General features: G+C 47.5%; 2 protein-coding genes across 2 annotated transcripts in view; one reads left to right on the forward strand and one right to left on the reverse strand.

Annotated features, from left to right (window-relative positions):
* Positions 1 to 4,489: 4,489 nt before the first annotated feature.
* Positions 4,490 to 5,725, reverse strand: LOC110302015 (translation initiation factor IF-2-like). The gene has a single exon (XM_021172767.1). The coding sequence runs from the start codon at positions 5,310 to 5,312 to the stop codon at positions 4,608 to 4,610; it is 705 nt and encodes a 234-aa protein (XP_021028426.1). The 5' UTR covers positions 5,313 to 5,725; the 3' UTR covers positions 4,490 to 4,607.
* Positions 5,726 to 5,832: 107 nt separating this feature from the next.
* Positions 5,833 to 17,987, forward strand: part of Dusp10 (dual specificity phosphatase 10) — a 40,164-nt gene continuing 28,009 nt past the window's right edge. Inside the window, exons 1-2 of the mRNA XM_021172748.2 lie at positions 5,833 to 6,021; positions 8,217 to 9,071. Of these exons, the coding sequence (XP_021028407.1) occupies positions 8,258 to 9,071 (814 nt within the window). The 5' untranslated portion in view covers positions 5,833 to 6,021; positions 8,217 to 8,257. The remainder of the gene's footprint in view (positions 6,022 to 8,216; positions 9,072 to 17,987) is intronic.

Raw genomic sequence — 17,987 nt, forward strand, 5'->3', positions numbered from 1 at the left:
CTTTGCTCCACTTCCTGTTTGCTCATTTGTGTATTTTTGTGAGCTCTCCCCTTTCTGTTCCTGCTAAGCCTGTGGCTTGCTTCCATGCCTCTCTGTTCACCACGATGGACTTTTATCCCTTTGGAACTATAAACCCAAATGAACTCCACTCTTCTGTAAGTTCCCTTCGTCATGCTGTTTGATCATAGCAGAACCAAGAGGGCTACATTTCTTTCTTTACTGTGTGTGTATATACACATGTTCACATATGGGTATACTCATCCCTGAGGGATGTGTGGAGGTCAGGAGTGAACATTTGGGTTATTATTATTTTTAAAATATGTGTATGGGTGGTGTGTGTGTATGTGTGTGTGTGTCTGTCTGTCTGTCTGTCTGTATGGCATGCCTGGGACCCATGAAGCCCAGAGTAGGGCAGTGGATTCCCCTGGGACTGAAGTTAGGATGGTTGTAAGCCACACTGTGGGTCCTGGGAATCAAATCCAGGTTCTCAGGAAGAGCAGCCAGAGTTCTTCTTTGGTCTCTGGGATGTCATCTTAAATCCTTTCTCTACCTCACTTTTTGGGGTAGGGTCTCTCACTATCTCTCCAGCTCGCTGCTTCAGTTAGACACACTAGGAAGTAAGCTCTGGATGGGCCAGTGTTCCTCCTTCAGCACTGCGGTTAGGAGCAAGCTTACACAGTAAGTGCTTTCACCCACTGGGCCATTTCTTCAGCTCTCAATTATGATTCTTTTGGTTTTTTCGAGACAGGGTTTCTCTGTATAGCTCTGGCTGTCCTGGAACTCACTTTGTAGACCAGGCTGGCCTCGAACTCAGAAATCCGCCTGCCTCTGCCTCCCGAGTGCTGGGATTAAAGGCGTGCGCCACCACGCCCGGCTCAATTATGATTCTTAATTTTTCCTTTTAAAGAATATGTGTGTGTCTTTGTGGGAGTATGCGCACGTGAGTAAAGGTGGTCTTGGAGGTCAGAAGAAGGTACCTCAGCATCTGGAACTGCCGCTAAATTTGGTCATGAGCTACCATGTGCAGGTGCTAGGGACAGAACTCAGGCCCTCTGCAAGAACAGCAAGTGCTCTGTAGCAACTGAGCCATTGCTTCAGTTCCCTCATCTATGTTTTATGTAAACCTTATACATATAACCTTAAAGATTTATTTATTTTATGTATATGAGTACACTGTTGCTATCTTCAGACACACCAGAAGAGGGAATCAGATTCCATTACAGATGCTTGTGAGCCAACATGTGGTTGCTAGGAATTGAACTCAGGACCTCTGGAAGAGCAGTTGGTGAGTGCTTTTAACCGCCGAGCCATCTCTATTTTTAACATACCTGCATTTAGAGATTTCCATTGATAACATGATATTGGTGCTCAAAATGCGTTGAATTTGGGAGCATTTTGCATTTCCAGATTGAGAATGTTCAACACCTGTTTAGACCTGAAGTCTTGGGATGGTTAGCAATGTCACACAGCACCTGTTTCCCTTCTCGTACCCTACCTCAGTAAGATCACCTGCAGCTCCGAGCCTGACCTTGGCAGTGACTTCTAAAGTTGAAACTCGGTGGTTTGGCTTGTTGCGGGGCACAGGGAAATGTGGACAGCGTCTAGTGTGGCAACACATCGTCTCATTAGAAGCCATCAATTCACGTATGAACTGGCTCATACGTTAGGCATTATCAAGACCGTTGGGCCTACCAGAATGCTCTTCTGACAAAGAGCAGCAGATATTTGTGACATCACAAGGCAGTGGCAGTCCACGGGGCAGGAGCAAAGACAGCTTCAGAGAAAGGGTCTGGGGACACTTCTAAGTGAAGACAAGGGGACTGGGCCTCACCTGTCCAGCCAATCACCTCTGTGCGGCCAGTGGAGGTCAGGCTTGAGTTTTGAAGAGATATCTGGGCCAAGTCCCCATATCAAACATGGTTTGGGCTTATGCCGTCTTTATCTCTGGGCCTCTAATTGATCTCAAAAGATACACAAACAATACAGATGGAGCTGTCAGGCTCTCTGTCTTATGACAAAAGATGGCTTTGTGGTCTCTTGAGTAAAACATGCCCCTGCCCCCCATCTGTAGATCTATATACCTGTGAGGGAGTAAGGGTGTGGTCATATAGAGCCACAGCAGGTCTCCACTCTCAGTCACAAGGCTCCACTTCCTTCTATCTAGTTCATCTTGTCAGATAGCCTAGAGGGCCTCTGAAATCCTGGTAGAGTGGTTATCTTCAACATCCAAGTGGCTTCAGATGAGAAAGCAGCCGTGGCAGGTTCCAGAATGGTGTCATCCAGCAAAAATGGAGTAAATAAATCATCTTAGGCGCTCTCCTAGTCACATTTGAACTAAAAGATGAGTGAAATTAATTTTAATGACATGCTATGAAACCTAGCATATCCAAAAACATAAGCAACACAGATATAATATCCTTTATATGTTTCACAAGTTTTCAAAATCCAATGTGTGTGCTAGACTTGATGTGTCTTGGTTCCAACCAATCACATTTCAGGTGTTCAGAGTCACATGTAAATGGCCACCATTCTACACTACAAATGTTTGCTCCTTATAAGTAGTAGTGAAGATACACACTCCTGCCTCTAGGGCTACAACTTACTCCTAATGACAGAGTGCAAGACCTGACGACTAATTCAGTCTCAGCAGTTAAAAACAGAACTTCACTTCCCAGAGTTCTTGAGTCTGAGGAGACAGATTAAGAAGGCCTCTGGTGAGGGCCTGGCCTCTGCTTCCAAGATGCACTGTTACCGTGTAACTGGGAAGAAATGAACACTACATATACACAGGGCAGAGAGGACACAATAATTCCCTTCCCATAAGTGTCTATCCCTTAATACTATCACACTGAGGACTGAAGTTCAACATGCGAGTGGACCTTCGTGGCCTCTTTCTCCAGGGGCTCCTCCTAGCCCTGGTCTAGGCTGTCGAGGGTTGTGAAGTATTTCCCAGGCGTACTCCTGGGACTTCATCTCCTACTTCCTCCTTTCTATTCCCCAGAGCCTTCCCTACTTGCTGATTGAATACCTTACTTGGGGATTTAACCTTGCCAAATTCCCTTTCCCTAACTTAATCTGGGAATCTATCTTGACCTTCAGGGTTATTGAAGACCTCCCCATTCTGCCACCAAGCACCTGACTTAACCTCTTGAACATGTCCTGTATCAGTATGTTTTCTGTCTCTGATCTTGGCCACAATTAGCTTTGTTCTTCAGCTCTAACACACAGCACAAGGATCTGGTAGAAACTCTATGCTCCTTACAGTAGGAACAAAGTCACAGACCAGCATAAGTGCACTACGCGGCTCAAGGGCAGTAAAGAGGCTTTACTCTTTCTCTGGGACAAAAACTAAACAGCAAGGCCTTACTGGGTATCTGATTGTGTTCATGGCCCTTTGCTGACTGACTGATCCCATACATTTAAAACTTAAGGGCTAAGTTTTAGAAAGTATTTTTACATCATGACTCCAAATTAGTAATTGAAATCACCTCCCTTGGCACAAAAGCATCCTGGAGTAGCGAGTGGAAAAACCTACCTGGAACCTGACTTCTTTGAGTATCGCTACTCAAACTGCTGCCTAATTTAAAAAGCCTCCGGATCTTTAGCATATGTTAACGGTCTGGTAATTACTATGCATATGTTAATGACATGGAAATTATTCAATGCTTCGGGTTTGATTGATGAGTAATTTTGTTCAGTTTTCCCAATTTTTCAGCCTGGATGACAGACTTTTAGTTAACCGAATTACTATAACTTATTAGTCTGAAACTATAATAATCATCTGATTAAATGAGTTACATTTCTTTCTCACATTGCCGGCATCAGGCTTTGTGAATCACAATTTACAGGTTGTCAACACCTTTAGACAGAGGCTCCTCCAGCCGAAAGCAAACACAACTTTCCCAAAGCCTTCGGTCAATAGAGAACCTCGCTCTACTATACTCCAATCTCTTCCACAAGCATCTTTTCATCTTTTTCGGAGCAAGGAAGGGGATTTGCTGTTTACAAATGTACACAGCAAATGTGGCTGGACAGACAAGCATCAGACCTAATACCTAGAACTCAAACCGTAAATGGGAACCCCGGTATACACACATCCAGTGAATATTCAGGGACATAGATAACCTACAAAAGTGCTCTGGGAAATTCTTTTCTGGGTTCCATGGAAAATGCACACAGCCTAACTCCTCCACTAGCCTGATCCTGCTAATCCTCAAAGATCTAAGGACCAAATGGTGCAACCTGGACACTCGTGTGCAGACATTCAGGTGTGGGTGCTGTGTATTTGGGTGTGTAGACAGAATGGAGCTAAAGAAAAACCTTTTCCAACACCAACTCAAGGGAGATCATGTTGAATTGACAGAGCTAGTCAGCGAAGGTGATGATGGTTGGACACCTTCTGATCCTAGATCAACATCAATGGTGAAAGAATGTCTGGGGCCTAAAGCAAACGCCTCCCATCATTAAGGGCATCTGAACCTGCCACGGAGCTGATAATGTTTTATTCCACTTCAATTACTTCACATTTTGGTCTTCCTCTCTGAGGGGGTAGGGAGGTATAAAAAGCTCTATTGCTTTAGGATTCCTTAACGCAACTTCATCACAGTTCATCTGGGCTTTTCCACTCCTTTGAATTCCAGGGTCATTCTTCTGTACCTTCCCTGATATTTTTCTGGCAAGGCGCTGGCAGGCTTGCTCAGCTTCCCACTTCTCTTCACCGGTGACATGCCCCGACCAGTAGTGACCCCTCTGATGGACAAAGTTCGGGGAATCGGGAGAGCTGGCGTGGGCCCTTCCATGCTCCGCAAGCGCCGTTCATTCTGGCTGTTCAACCCGAGCTCTGGCTCCTTCCCGCCGGCGCTTGCTGTTCCAGGCTCGCGCTCCTTGGCTCGCCGAGGGCCCTGCGCCACTGAGGGCCGGGGGCGGCCCAGCACCGGGGGGCGGATGGACTGCGGGCTCCAAAACATCGCACCGGGGGAGGTGGCCGCGGGAGAAGCGGGGACCGCGTTGGGAGGAGGTCGGTGCCTGGGCTGCGGGGCTTGTGGGGCGTTCGGAGGGCCCGGCCACGCCCAGCTCTGCGGGACGGCGCCCACGCTGCCCTTCAACACGGGCCCCCAGTGGCTGCTCTCACAGAGCCAGGCGTCGTCCTCCGAGTAGCTCTCCGGAGTGCCGCCTTCGGGATCGGAGTCGGGTTCCTGAGAACAGGTTGGGGATGGCGGAGGAGTGACCGGGGCACGGAAGTAGGGGAACAAGAGCACGGCGCGCAGCCGCCGCGCGGGAGAGCAGTAGGGCAGCCGGAGGGGCAGCGACATCTGCGGGCCGGGCCAAGCGGGGCTGCGGGGAGGCCGGCCCTGTGCACGCTCACGTCCCGCGCGGCGCAGCCACAGCCATGGAGGGACCGGGCTTCGAGTCGTCTCCGGCCTGGGGAAAGTTGGACAGACACTCCACCTGGAGTCAAAAGGCGGAATGGAGACCCCGCGAGGCTGAGGTCCGCACCAGGGGGCGGGGGAGGGTCAGAAGAACCAGTTTCAGCCGGAGCGACCAGAGCAAGCCATTGACACTTCAGTCCCAGGAAGGGTTAACCGCGTCCTGCTGCCTAGGTTTACATGTAAATAGAGAGCCGCTGCTCCAAGCGGGCCCGGGCTAGCACTTTTAAGTTTTTGATTGGTTGCCAATGACATCACCACCCGCGCGTTCTAACACACCAAACCCACAAGCGGGTCCGAGCGGGCCTCCCTCCCAAGGCGAGGCCTCGCCCCTTTCTCCGCCCTCCTCGGCTTCTTATTGGTCAGAGACCACTGTGATGTAGCGGGCGGCAGCCTCTGGGTCCTCATTGGCGTATCGCGCCGTCGCTCGGAGGCAGCCCCGCCCCCTCCAAAGCTTACATTTACGCTGTAGCAAAAGAGAAAGTAACTCTGTGTTGCTGCTGGGGATCAATGAAGCTGAGTGAATGGGGGCGCACTGCGCGAGCGCATAGCTGGAGCGGGCGCCAGATGGTAGAGGGCTACGCTTATTGATGAAGTAAGTGGAAGACATCACGGGTCACTCAGAGCCGGAGGGTGGAGGGTTCCGTGTGTGTGTGTGTGTGTGTGTGTGTGTGTGTGTGTGTGTGTGTGTGTGAGAGAGAGAGAGAGAGAGAGACAGAGACAGAGACAGAGACAGTGTCAGAGAGACAGAGACAGACCTACATCAGGTAAGGAAGATCCTAAGGTTTAGTCTTTTGGCTCTGCTTGCCCTGGGATGAAGAGGGGAAATGAGTTTTGGTTTGGTTAAGATGCTTTATGGCAGTTTTCAAAGCCCAAGGCTTTGCTCATGATGCTCAGTGGTGGCACGGAATAGGGATGCTATGTGCCCCAGGAGTGGGGAAGGAGCATTCTTTAAGCACTTGGTTTTTCTTCAGTCCCTGTTAGTGGTGGAAGGAAGATTAGCGAGAAAGGGGGTAGGGGGTTGGTGCTATTTTTGTGGGAGGTTTCCCGGGCTAGACTGGCTTTGGAGCTATCTGCTGCAAGGATGCAGATCTCAGTGCGCTCTGTGCCCGTGTGTGAGCAGCAGCACAGTGAAGAGGTACCGGTCCCAGCCTGTGTCTCTGGAAAGTCGTTCCCGGGTCCTCCTCCTAGGGAATGGGCTACTGATCCTGGATGTCCCCTTACCAGGTAGCAAAATAGCAAAGACTTTGACTGCATTCATGGTCCAGCTGGGACACAGTTAACAGTTTCTGGAATAGTACTCGCTCTGAAAAAAAAAAAAAAAACTACGCAAGGGAGGCAGAGGGAGAGGGAGGGAGGGAGGGGAGGGGAGGGAGGCAGGGAGGCAGGCAGGATCCTTTGCTCCCAACCAAAGGTGGGTGAGAGAAACCCGAGTCAGTAGGGATATGCCTACACGGGTGGGGACGTGCTCCTGGGTGCGCGTGTGTGGATTTTGCTGGTGACACTTTGGCTCGGTCTCAGAGAACAGTGACGGTCATGAATAGACCAATGATTCTTGATATTTTTCCAGACAGCTCTTAAAGTTCGTTTAGATGACTGGCTCTTGCTTGGGGTTTGATTTCTCTAGTAGAGGAGTCAGAATTGCTATGTTATAGGGTGGCCTTGTGCATACCGGGAGGAGGGAAGTGATCCATTGCAGGCACCCTTGGAGGAGGCAAAGGCAGCCCCTGTGGGCGCCTAACTGAGCTTCCCAATTAGCCTAACTGAGGTAAAGGGACAAGTGAGGTTGCCCTCATGGAAATCCATACTGTTTCCAAGAAGAATATCAGTATAGGGTTGAAACATTTTTTACAAAGTTGCCACTCCAGTGGAGATGCAAAGTCTGTCTGTATGACCAGATGAAACACTTGCTCTTTTTTGCTTAGGGGCACAGCACAGAGAAGGGTAAGGATGAGTGGGGTCACAGAGGAATGGGTCATGGGTCAGCCTGGGGTGGGGTTCCCAGATCTGACTCCTTGGAAACTTGGTTTCGGGATAGTTATTCGTAGTGTAAGTGTGTGTGTGTGTGGGGGGTGGGGTGGGGTATGGCTTGATTTGATTTGGAAGAGTCTAATGTGAGCTCTGAATAGGATGACGTTGAGCTTTTCAAAGGACCCACCAGAATGTAAAGGAAGATTAGCTCCTAGCCATGGAGGCTGACTTAGGGAGACACATTCCTTCTGACTTGCAGAAGGTTAACATCCAGCCCTCATGTAAATGTAGCTAGCTGCCAAGCATCTCCGTGCATCTCTGTGAGCTCCAACAGTGCTCTTGCTTGTCTCTTTGCCTTGGCTCTGGGGAAAGAAATGAAATACAGTACATGCCAGGGTGGACAGATGCATCCATCACAGGTGAAATAGACTTCTCTGCACAGGAGAGGAGGCTCAGAATAAATCTAAGAGCCTCCCTGTCCGCCTTCACTGTTTTTCAGGCCTCTGTGCCTTTACCTCCACTAAGGCTGAACTTGGATGTAGGTCTCTAACATTATGTGACAGGAGGTCTCTTACCATTTCTGACGTCATGTCTAATTTTAACCTTTGACTTAGCATCAGAATGGATGGGGCCCCGTAGGTATGCATCCTCTCTGAACAGATCAAAGTGAATTTTAGCCTTTGATAGTATCACGACCTAGGGCACCTAGAGGGACTTTGACTTTGCTCAGAGACATGCAGAGGTCTTCCCCGGGGATTGGATGAGACTGGCTTTGGTGTCATGTGACTTTATTTTTTTCTTTCTTCCCCTTCTTTCCAGACTCTTGACTTCTTCTTGAATTGCCAGTTTTCAGCCTCCTCATGCCTCCATCTCCTTTAGACGACAGGGTAGTAGTGGCACTCTCTAGGCCTGTCCGACCTCAGGATCTCAACCTTTGTTTAGACTCAAGCTACCTTGGCTCTGCCAGCCCAGGTAGTGGTAGCCACGCTCCTGTCCTTGCCACCGCCGTTGTGACCCTCAAGGCTGCGAATCTGACGTATATGCCCTCATCCAGCGGCTCTGCCCGCTCCCTGAATTGCGGATGCAGCAGCACTAGCTGCTGCACTGTGGCAACCTACGACAAGGATCATCAGGCCCAGACTCAAGCCATTGCTGCAGGCACTGCCACCACCGCCATAGGAACCTCGACCACCTGCCCTGCTAACCAGATGGTCAACAACAATGAAAACACAGGCTCCGTGTTAAGTCCATCGGGTGGGGTGGGCAGCCCTGTGTCAGGGACTCCCAAGCAGCTAGCCAGCATCAAGATCATCTACCCCAATGACCTGGCGAAGAAGATGACCAAATGCAGCAAGAGTCACCTGCCCAGCCAGGGTCCCGTCATCATCGATTGCAGGCCTTTCATGGAGTACAACAAGAGTCACATCCAAGGAGCTGTCCACATTAACTGTGCCGATAAGATCAGCCGGCGAAGGCTGCAGCAGGGCAAGATCACTGTCTTAGACTTGATTTCCTGTAGGGAGGGCAAAGACTCTTTCAAGAGGATCTTTTCCAAAGAAATTATAGTTTATGATGAGAATACCAATGAGCCGAGCCGTGTGACACCGTCCCAGCCACTTCACATAGTCCTCGAGTCCCTGAAGAGAGAAGGCAAAGAACCCCTGGTATTGAAAGGTAACAACTCTCCCTTCGCTCTCCACCCCACCCCCCACATCCCTTCCTCAAATAATGTCCCCATCAGCTAGGTTTCCCCATGAGATTCTCTTACAAGTGGCAGCCTTCTTCTAACCCCAAGGCACCATGAACCAAAATAAAATAGCCTGTCTTCTTGTCTCTACTTCGACCTTTTTCTTACTCTCTTAGTACATTAAGAAAGTCCAAGTAGCAATGAATTGATATAAGATCTGAGTCCCAGCTTTGATCTGGCTGCCACTCTGGGTTGCACTTGAGATGGTTTGCAAAAGGCACTTTGTACAACCAAGATGGTATCTCAAGCCATGCCTCCTCTGGTAGCTCTGTTTCAGTCCTGGAGTGGGTTGGAACTTTTTTTTTTTATCTCTCAAGGCCTGACAAATGTCGATGGATCAGAGGAAGCTGCATCTACAGGTGCCAGTACTTTGTGGGAGAAACTCTTGCTGTTTCTCACCTGATTGTCTTGATGTTCTTATTGCTTCTAGTCATCTTCAACAAAGGCATGCATCTTTATATTAAAGCCTTATTGAAAGTGTGAATTCTCCAAATGCATCCATTCCTCTGAGGAATGCAGGGGATAGAGATATGAACCGCCTAAAACCATCCTTCCTGGTATCACCTGACAACAGTTAGCTTCTGTTTCTTCCCTAGAAGGAGCCATACATCACTTTCCCCTAGTGTAGAATAACTGATGACTGGACACCCCCCCNCCCCCCCCCCACCCCCGCAAAAAGGAATAGATGACCCAGTCTTCTCTGAGCTTCTAACATACAGTGTTGTCCTGATCATGGGCACGGTCCACTTGCTCATCTTTGTCCTTTTGGGCTTTGAGCATTACTCTTCTGATAATGTCTACCTAGTCATGATGGAGAGTGATAACTATCTTTGAGCCATTGTGTGCATGGGGGGTGGGGTGGGGTGGGGTGGAGTGTCCCAACTCCAGCACTAAAGAGTGGTTGATTATCAGTGGTGCTGAGTTCCTTTGAACACTTTTCCCATTTCATGGGACAGACTGCTTAGGGAAGCAATCTAGGATTTGTCTTGGTGGGATAGCTCTAAACATTGTCCTTGCTCTTTCTTAGCAATGCAGCTCAACCATCCTTTGCTGTGTAATGCCTCTTCCCATAATCCTTTGCTGTCTTTGTGGACAACTGTGGAGGCTGCTCTCTTTGGGGCATGTGGGCTCATAGTTTTAGAAGCTCTGGGCACTGTCCTGGCGGTGGCAGTAAGTTTTCTCGGAGTCACAAATAGGTCAGGGTTCTGTTGTGTAGCTGTGTTCTTCTGAATTTTTGTTTGGTTGACTTTTAGAACCCCTCCTTTCCCCCCTTATCCCCCCATCTGCTGTGGCTTTAGCCTGCTGCTCTTCCCTTGGCCCCATCTTGTCTTGTCTTTCTTTTTACAGACGAGAAAACACCATCTACAAATCCCCACACCTGTAATCAATAGCGTTGTAGGCATCTTTTCCGCCTCCTGAAGATAGGATAGGTTTGGTAAAAATCAACCCTTTTTGTCTGTGTCATCTAAGAAGAGTAAGCAGACAACGTAGTTTATGATGGCTCTAAACTCGAACACAGGGCTGATTAGGATGCGTAGATCCTATCCTAGCTCTTGCTGTGGAGCTTGGTGGGTCGAGGGATGGCCCATCAGTTGCTGAGAAATGTCTCTCTTGGGCAGTGCTGAGGAAGAAGACGGGATTCCTGTACCCTTCTCCCATAGGTACATCTGAGGATCCCTGCAGCCTGGGTTTGCTCATGGGAGTCAGTGTAAAGACTGCCTCAGTGGGGCGGGGCTGCTGACCTCACCACCAGGCGCCCTGGGCAGCTGCGCTGAGGGCTCATCATTTCGGATTGGTTCGACCGTGGCGGCCGGCTGGGAAGACGCTCTGGTGGTAGAGGTTGGGTTATTTGTAGGTTTTTTTTTTGGGGGGGGGGNGTTCCTTCAACTATCTTGGAATTTGGTTGAAAATATATAGTTCAGGAGTAAAAGGTCTGGTCGTCTACTTTGTTGTCATTATTAAGTGGTACCTTTGTGAGGAATGGCCTAAAATCAAGATCAAGTTAAGGAAGAGCTAAAGGAGATGGGACATGGAGTCCCCTGTTATCCTCTCCTCTGATCAGACCAGAGGTTAATGTCAGAGCACCCTTGAGGTAGAGATGAGAGGTGCTTTTCTCTCAACAAGTATGGTGTGCAGCTTCTCCTAGGTTCTTGAGTGGATCAAGCACACCATCCTGGTCTGGCTTCTCTTCTGAGGTTTATTTTAGGATTCACCTTGTTGGTGAGCTGAGATTGTATTTCAGCTAGTGGGGGAGTGGTACCATTTTGGAATGAGTGAATTTTGTAGGGAGCCTGTGTCTGCTGGGGTGGGATGGGGGTAGATGGTTTGACTATATGCTTGTAAGTCCCCAGGCCTTCTTGGTTTATTTTCAGAGATTTTTTTTTTTTTTTCAAAAGATGCCTGATCCGTCTGAGGCCCTGGTTCTTGTTTGTAAACACCGGTTGCTACCCTCTCGTTCCAACTTTTATGTCCCTCAGTTTCAATGCCATGGTCTCCATTTTTGGAGCTGCCTGTCGGGCCCGGTGGCGGCTGGGTTGCCATTTTAGTTAAGCAGTGTCAGGTTGGGACGAAACTGATCGGAGGCACAGAAGCCCCTGGGATTAAGTTACTGTTCTAATTTATAGTCCCCGCCCCGCTGTGACCTAGGTCTGAGACTGTGTAGTCTCTGGCTTGTTCTTACCCACAGAAGGATATAGAGCACCAGGCCCTTGCTTTTGGTCAACCTCCTCTGAGTGAGCCACATGACCAGCTCTTTAGAGACTCAGTCTTTGAAAGGATTGTAACCTTTTCCAACCAATGTTGATTGTTGTGATCATCTGGAACTTGCTCTCCAGCCTCGAGGCAGGCTCGACAGTCCTTGACCTTCTAAAACGAGAGGTGCTGTTCTGTTGTCACATCCATCCTTTTTAACATCGCTGGGGTCAGGGAAATTATTTGTCCTTTATAGATGTGGGAAGGGCATGTTTCCTACTACTCTTTCATAGTAGCCATGGCCTTTAAAACGTTATCATCACAATTTTCAAAGTGAACCCCTTTATTACCAACCAGATTAAGCATGTGTTTCCCCTATTGGTCTTCCCTTCCTTGTTTTTGAAATATTCTATGTCTTATGCTATAGTCTACTGTTTAGAGTTAGTGTTATATATTTAATTGAGCTGGGAGTATTTTACAGAGTGGTGTAGACTTCCTTTTTTTTTTTTTTTTTTTTTTTTTTTTGCCCCCCAGCTAAACATGTAGTGTCATATACCTGCCCAGGAGTGTTCTCCAAATGTGAAATGCCACTGTTAGTGACTGGGTCTTGAGTCTCAGGAGAGGCCTCCCTCCCCTTCCTGGAGACCCCGTTCAGGGCCTGTCTCTGCCTGTGCAATTGTTATGTCAGAGTCCAGGCCTGTACTTGCTGCATGCTCTCACATGCAATGGTAGACTGTCTGCTCTGGGTTTCAACAGTTCTGCTCTATACCAGAGGCTTTTTGAAGGGGTTGTGGGGGATAGGGGTAAGGATGAAAAAGACTGTCAGAGAAGTAGCTTTAAAAGGTTGATGCAGAGGGGAGAAGTCAGGCAAGGGAGTGAGATTTACACTAAAACTTCCCCCTGATCTCCACTGTGCATTTTCATATTAGTAATACTTTCTATTAAAATATGCAAACACAGTTGAACTATTTTTAATGTAAAGATGGCATGTAAGTTCATGTTATATATACCCACCCAGAGCTCCCAAACCTTCCTCTTAATTCCCAAATAAAGAGCAAATGTGGTCTAACAGTTTTTCTTAATTAAAATAGCTTCTGAAATATTCATTAGAAAGCAATACTGACTCTCATGACTGCGAATTGCTACGCCAAGAAACTAGAGACCCTGGGAAAGTCCCCTTCGTCCACTTTCTTCTGGGGGAGTAATATATCCCTTCTTGCTTTGTCTGCTCTTGTAAGACACATCTACATTGCAAACCTATTTTATTCTTGTAACTATAATTCTGAATAGATCTGTAAGAAAAAGTAGAGAAATGTAGGGAGAACCACAGATCACCAGGCCTGAGGACACTAGGTCCCTCCATTCAATGTCCTTGGGCAGGTTGCTTAAGCCTTTAGTTCTCTGGCTTCCTCACTGGTCAGAAGAAGGCACAGCACTGGTGTTGTGCTTGGGATGTTCACTCAGGAATTCAATAAGCGAAGGCTTGCAGAGTGTTCAGCAGGGCACCCTCTCCACGGAGCTCAGCAATATTTCTGTGCATTGAAATGTGTCAGTCAAAAGGTAGTTTGTCCTCTTCGCTCCCAGGGGTACAACAACCTCCGTCTAGCTGTGTGCCTGCCTGTGTGTGTGTGTGTGTGTGTGTGTGTTGCTAGGGCCTAAAAATAACTTGATGACTGTTACCTAATTTAAGTAGCATACAGTTGTGCCAAGTAATTGCAAAAACATGTTAGGTCAAGGGGCTGAGTAATTTGGGCATACCCTAGAATTATTCATTTGTAGGGGAGCTTAGGAAAATGGGATGATAAATCTGTCCAGCTAATGTCCTGGATAGGATAACAAAAGTCTAAAACTTTTCAACTTTGTCTTCTCTGGCCTCGCTTCGATTTATTTTTGGAAGGAGGATTGTAGTCTGACTATAAAAGGGTAGGTGGAAGGAGGAGGGGTGTGGGCTACTGCAACCCCGAGTGCCAGAGAGGAGCTGGAGTGTGAGGGAAGAAGAAGAGCTGATGCTTGCTCGTTTGAGTGGGTCCTGAATGCTCCCCTGAAGGACTACAGACTTGCCTGCCCTCCTTCCTTCACTGCAATCCAAGTGAAAGACAAACGGACTTGAGCCCGCCCCTTTCCCATCCCTATTCTTACCCCTCTGCTCCTCATAGGTAGCTTTTCCATGACACTACAGTGCATATAGCCCCTATGGCTTTGAGATGCTTCGCTGCTTAAACAGAGGGAAAGGGCAAATTGGTCTGAACCCAGAACTCTGGATCATTACCAGGTCAGATCTATAAGCCAACCTGGGTTGGACTGAACTGGGATCAGCCAGCTGGGTTGTCAAAAGATGAGTTCAGGAAACTCTTGGTAGTGTGGTGGGTAGTAGCCATGGATTGCAAACCGAGAAACTGACAGGAAAGCAGTCCTCCTCGTTACATTTCTAAAGCACATTTCTCCAGGAGGCATGAGTCGGGAGAAGGGTGACTGGGTGTGTTTCCCTGCTTAGTCTGTTTGTGCCAACCCACCAGGTGGTCTGATGAGATCACAAGGGCAGAAGAGGTCCTTGGGCAGAGACCCTCAGAGGCTAGGGAGGCCTCTGTAGCAGGCCGTGTTTCCTTATATCTTGTTGGCTGTGATCAGCAGTTATCTCCATCCTCCAAGATTCCTGGAGAGCAGTTTGAGTGTAAATTATGGCCACACGACAGTGCTTAGGCAACTTTATCCACTTTGGTACCAAATAACTAACTACATACTTAACGATATTCTGTTTGTTTTGAGATGGGGGGTGACTGTGGAGTTCAGGCCAGCCTGGAACTTATAATGGTCATATTTCCTCTGCTCCCAAATTATGGCCATGTGCTACCACGTCTGATCCTCAGCGAAGTCTTCTAATCAATTCTGGAAGGCTGTTGATTCTGTGCTGTCACTAGTGGATGATTGATAGACTCTGGTGCTCAGGTTCCTTCCCCTGCCCTCCCCCACCACCACCAAAAGATTTTAATTCATTTGGTCTAAGGTACAACCTGCACACATGCCAAGATTTTGAAAAGCTCCCCAAATGATTCTCCTGCACAGTGAAATTGGAAAACCATTGATCTAGTTCAAGCTCGTTATGCAGTTATGGAAATGAGGCCTGGAGAGGTTTATGACTAATCCAAGGTCACACGCGTGATTAATCTCAGAGCCTTGGTCCTTTGTGCTAAAAGAGGTCTTGTTAGGTCTATAGACTATTGTATGTGTGGTACATTATTACCACATAGCCTCCCATGTAGAGTGTAAGACATGAAATAAAATAATACACTTAGTCATTTTGAATACTAGTACCTTTTTGGTTTTCAGGTTTCTATCCAGAACAACAACAAAATAGACTTAAGTCAAAGGATTTTGGAAAGCCGTCCCTGATGGTCGAGATTTTACCTAGGTCCTGGAATATGGGCCAACTATTAGCATCGATTTAATCCCATTTTCTTAGGAACCTAATATTTTAAGGGAGCACTAAAAAGTAATGCCAAGGTACATCCAAATAAAGGGTTGGGGAAGGTCTATCTCAATGTAAAGTACTTAGAGCCACAAAAGCAAAAAAAAAAAAAAAGGACAGTTCAGCATCTCAGATGCTAACAGCTCCTTGGCAGGTAGCATCATGGAGTACAAACTGGTGGGTAGAGAGGTTAGACCATAGGTCGCATAACTGCTAATAGTCCCGTCTGTGTGTGAAGCACCGTGTGAGTCTGGAGACTGTGTTCTGTCAGTGTTTGGTGAGCTTGTGCTTTCTTCGTCCCCCACCCCCACCCCACCCCCAGCTTGTTTAGAGAATCGCTTATCTTCAGGGGATGTTATTCTGCTAAGTGTCTTTGTGCCGTTTTTCTCTGCTTTCTTTTTCAAGAATGTTTCTAGCTTTCTCGATGATGTTCACTAAGGGCCTACAGAATTTCTTTCCAGGGCTGCAGTCTGCAAAGGAACGATGTGTCGTTTTTGAATGGAAAGGGAAATATCACATGTTCTTTCTGCTTCTGCAGTTGTGGCAGACAGGGCCCCCCTGTGTAGCAGAGTGGAACTTTGTCATTTGAGCCTCAACTGTTTGGACAATTTTCTGATAGGAACAAGACCTGTGTTTAATTTCACCTCTGTGTCCCTTGTGAGGAAATGGGCACACGAAGTAAACAGAGACTAGGTTTGGGCTTGTTTTGTTTTATCTTTTAATTTTTTTTTAAAAAAAATTTATATTTTAAGGACCATTCTGAGGTATGAGGCTAGGATGAAAACAGTTCTCATTGGTTCCCAAACCTTTGCTCTTTCCCCTACATGATGAAGTTTCTCTGCATGAGTTTCTTTGTGCTGTTGCTGTGAGAAGATGCTCCAGCCAGAAGCCAGGAAGGGTTTCTTTGTACTCACAGTTTAAAGGGAAGAGGTGGTAGCCAGAGCCTGAGGCATCCGGTTCCATGGTGTCTGCAGCCAGGAAGCAGAGAGAGAAGCTTGCTTTTCCCCTTTTCACGTGGGGCCCAGCCCCACAGGAACGGCGATACCCACAGTGGATCTTTCCAACTTAGCTGAGTCAAGTAATCCTTCACCTGCATGCCTGGACACTTTTATTTCCTGTTGATTTTAGGTCCCTTCATAACCCCTCTTTGGTAAATTTCCATTGGCTACATTTACCATATACCATATGTGCTATGTGATCTTACTAATGGAGAAAAATTAAAGAGGTGAACAAACAATGAATGGGCATTTATTTTCAAAGCCTATTGTTGATGGCTGAGCCCCTGCCTTAAAACAAACTTTTACTGTGAAGTAAATGAAGGCACGTTTTGCATTCAGCTTGCTAGTGCTTTCTAATCATGAAGGGTTTTTGTTTTTGTTTTTGTTTTTTCTCTAAATGTTTTTATCCAGAACTCAAGAGCAAAATCTCCATGTTATGTTTGTTTTCAGAATATATCTATGTCAGATATCATTACTTAACAGTTAGCAAATCTGTATTCCCCTTTCGCCGGCAAGACTCGTATTTTATATAGCTTAAAGAAAAGAAAGGGTGATTTGTCCTTGCATAGGAAATCCGCTGTGCCTGCTTGAAACTTACACAGGAGATAAAGGCAGTGCCCTCTCAAGTCTTTGCTACCCTTCCCACTGCTGTGCTGAAATTCCCAGTGGAGAGCAGGCTAAGGGAAGAAGGTTTTATTCTGGCTTAGGGTTTGATGGGGAAAGCCCATCATGTTGAGCAAGGCCATGAGGACGCTTACTCTTGTCTGGGCTCACCAGACTCTCTCCTTCTTTAGCTTGGAGTGGACCTCCAGCCTATGAGGCAGGACCCTTACAACTTTTTGCAGCATTCTTACAGACACATCAGAGGTATGACTCCTACTGAGTTTCAATCCAGTCAAGTTGACAAGATGAGAGACTCTACCATAGGTCTGTCTCTTGTCAGCTGGGCATCCAAACACATCCCTAGCAAACCATCAGTCCATGTTCTGCCCTGGCAAAGTAGAAGTGCCTTTACAAAGAGAAAGTCGGTGTAGATTCAGTACATTATCTGACTTCTTTAATGTTTTATTTTTGACAAAAGCCGCCTCACAGCCCCACCCCAGACTTGAATTTCATGGAAAAACAAACCGAGTCCAGCTGTTCTTTTTGTTTCCAGAAAGGCTTTGCTTCTTGTCTTACCCAGGAGTAGAACCCCACTGGGTATCAGTTGCCCACTCCTAACATCAAGTATGTAGAAGAAACACACCTGATCCAGGGATGGTGTCAGGCCCATGTGACTTTACCTTGTGTCTGAAGTAAGCACTGTGAGGGGTAGGACACTGCTGCTCAGATCAATACCTTCTATTTTATTCATTCCATGGAAGGAATCATCTCACACCCTTCGAATCATGGCTCTGAGCTCCACTACCAACCACTGCACTAAATAGTACTAGATGTTGCTACTGGAAAGAGAAGAAGAAAAAGAAATCAGATGGAGGAGGGGCCAGGAGGCGTGGGGGCGAGGGGGGTGGCTGGAGGAGGCAGCTGGAGGAGTGCAGTCATAACCTCCTCAGGTGATCAGGTGACAGCTGCAGACTCCACCCTCGGGCTTGAGTTCTGGGCCCAAGGGTTCAGTTCCAGACTGTTTTCACAGGTTCCATCTTGAAACGGAGAGCAGACTTCATGGAGGACAGTGACTGAAGAAAAAC

The sequence above is a fragment of the Mus caroli genome, chromosome 1 (genome assembly GCF_900094665.2).
Source record: "Mus caroli chromosome 1, CAROLI_EIJ_v1.1, whole genome shotgun sequence".
Taxonomy (NCBI): Eukaryota; Metazoa; Chordata; class Mammalia; order Rodentia; family Muridae; genus Mus; species Mus caroli.

Excerpts from the sequence above, each read along its gene's own strand:
- LOC110302015 (XM_021172767.1), bottom strand. The coding sequence starts at position 5,312 with ATGTCGCTGCCCCTCCGGCTGCCCTACTGCTCTCCCGCGCGGCGGCTG.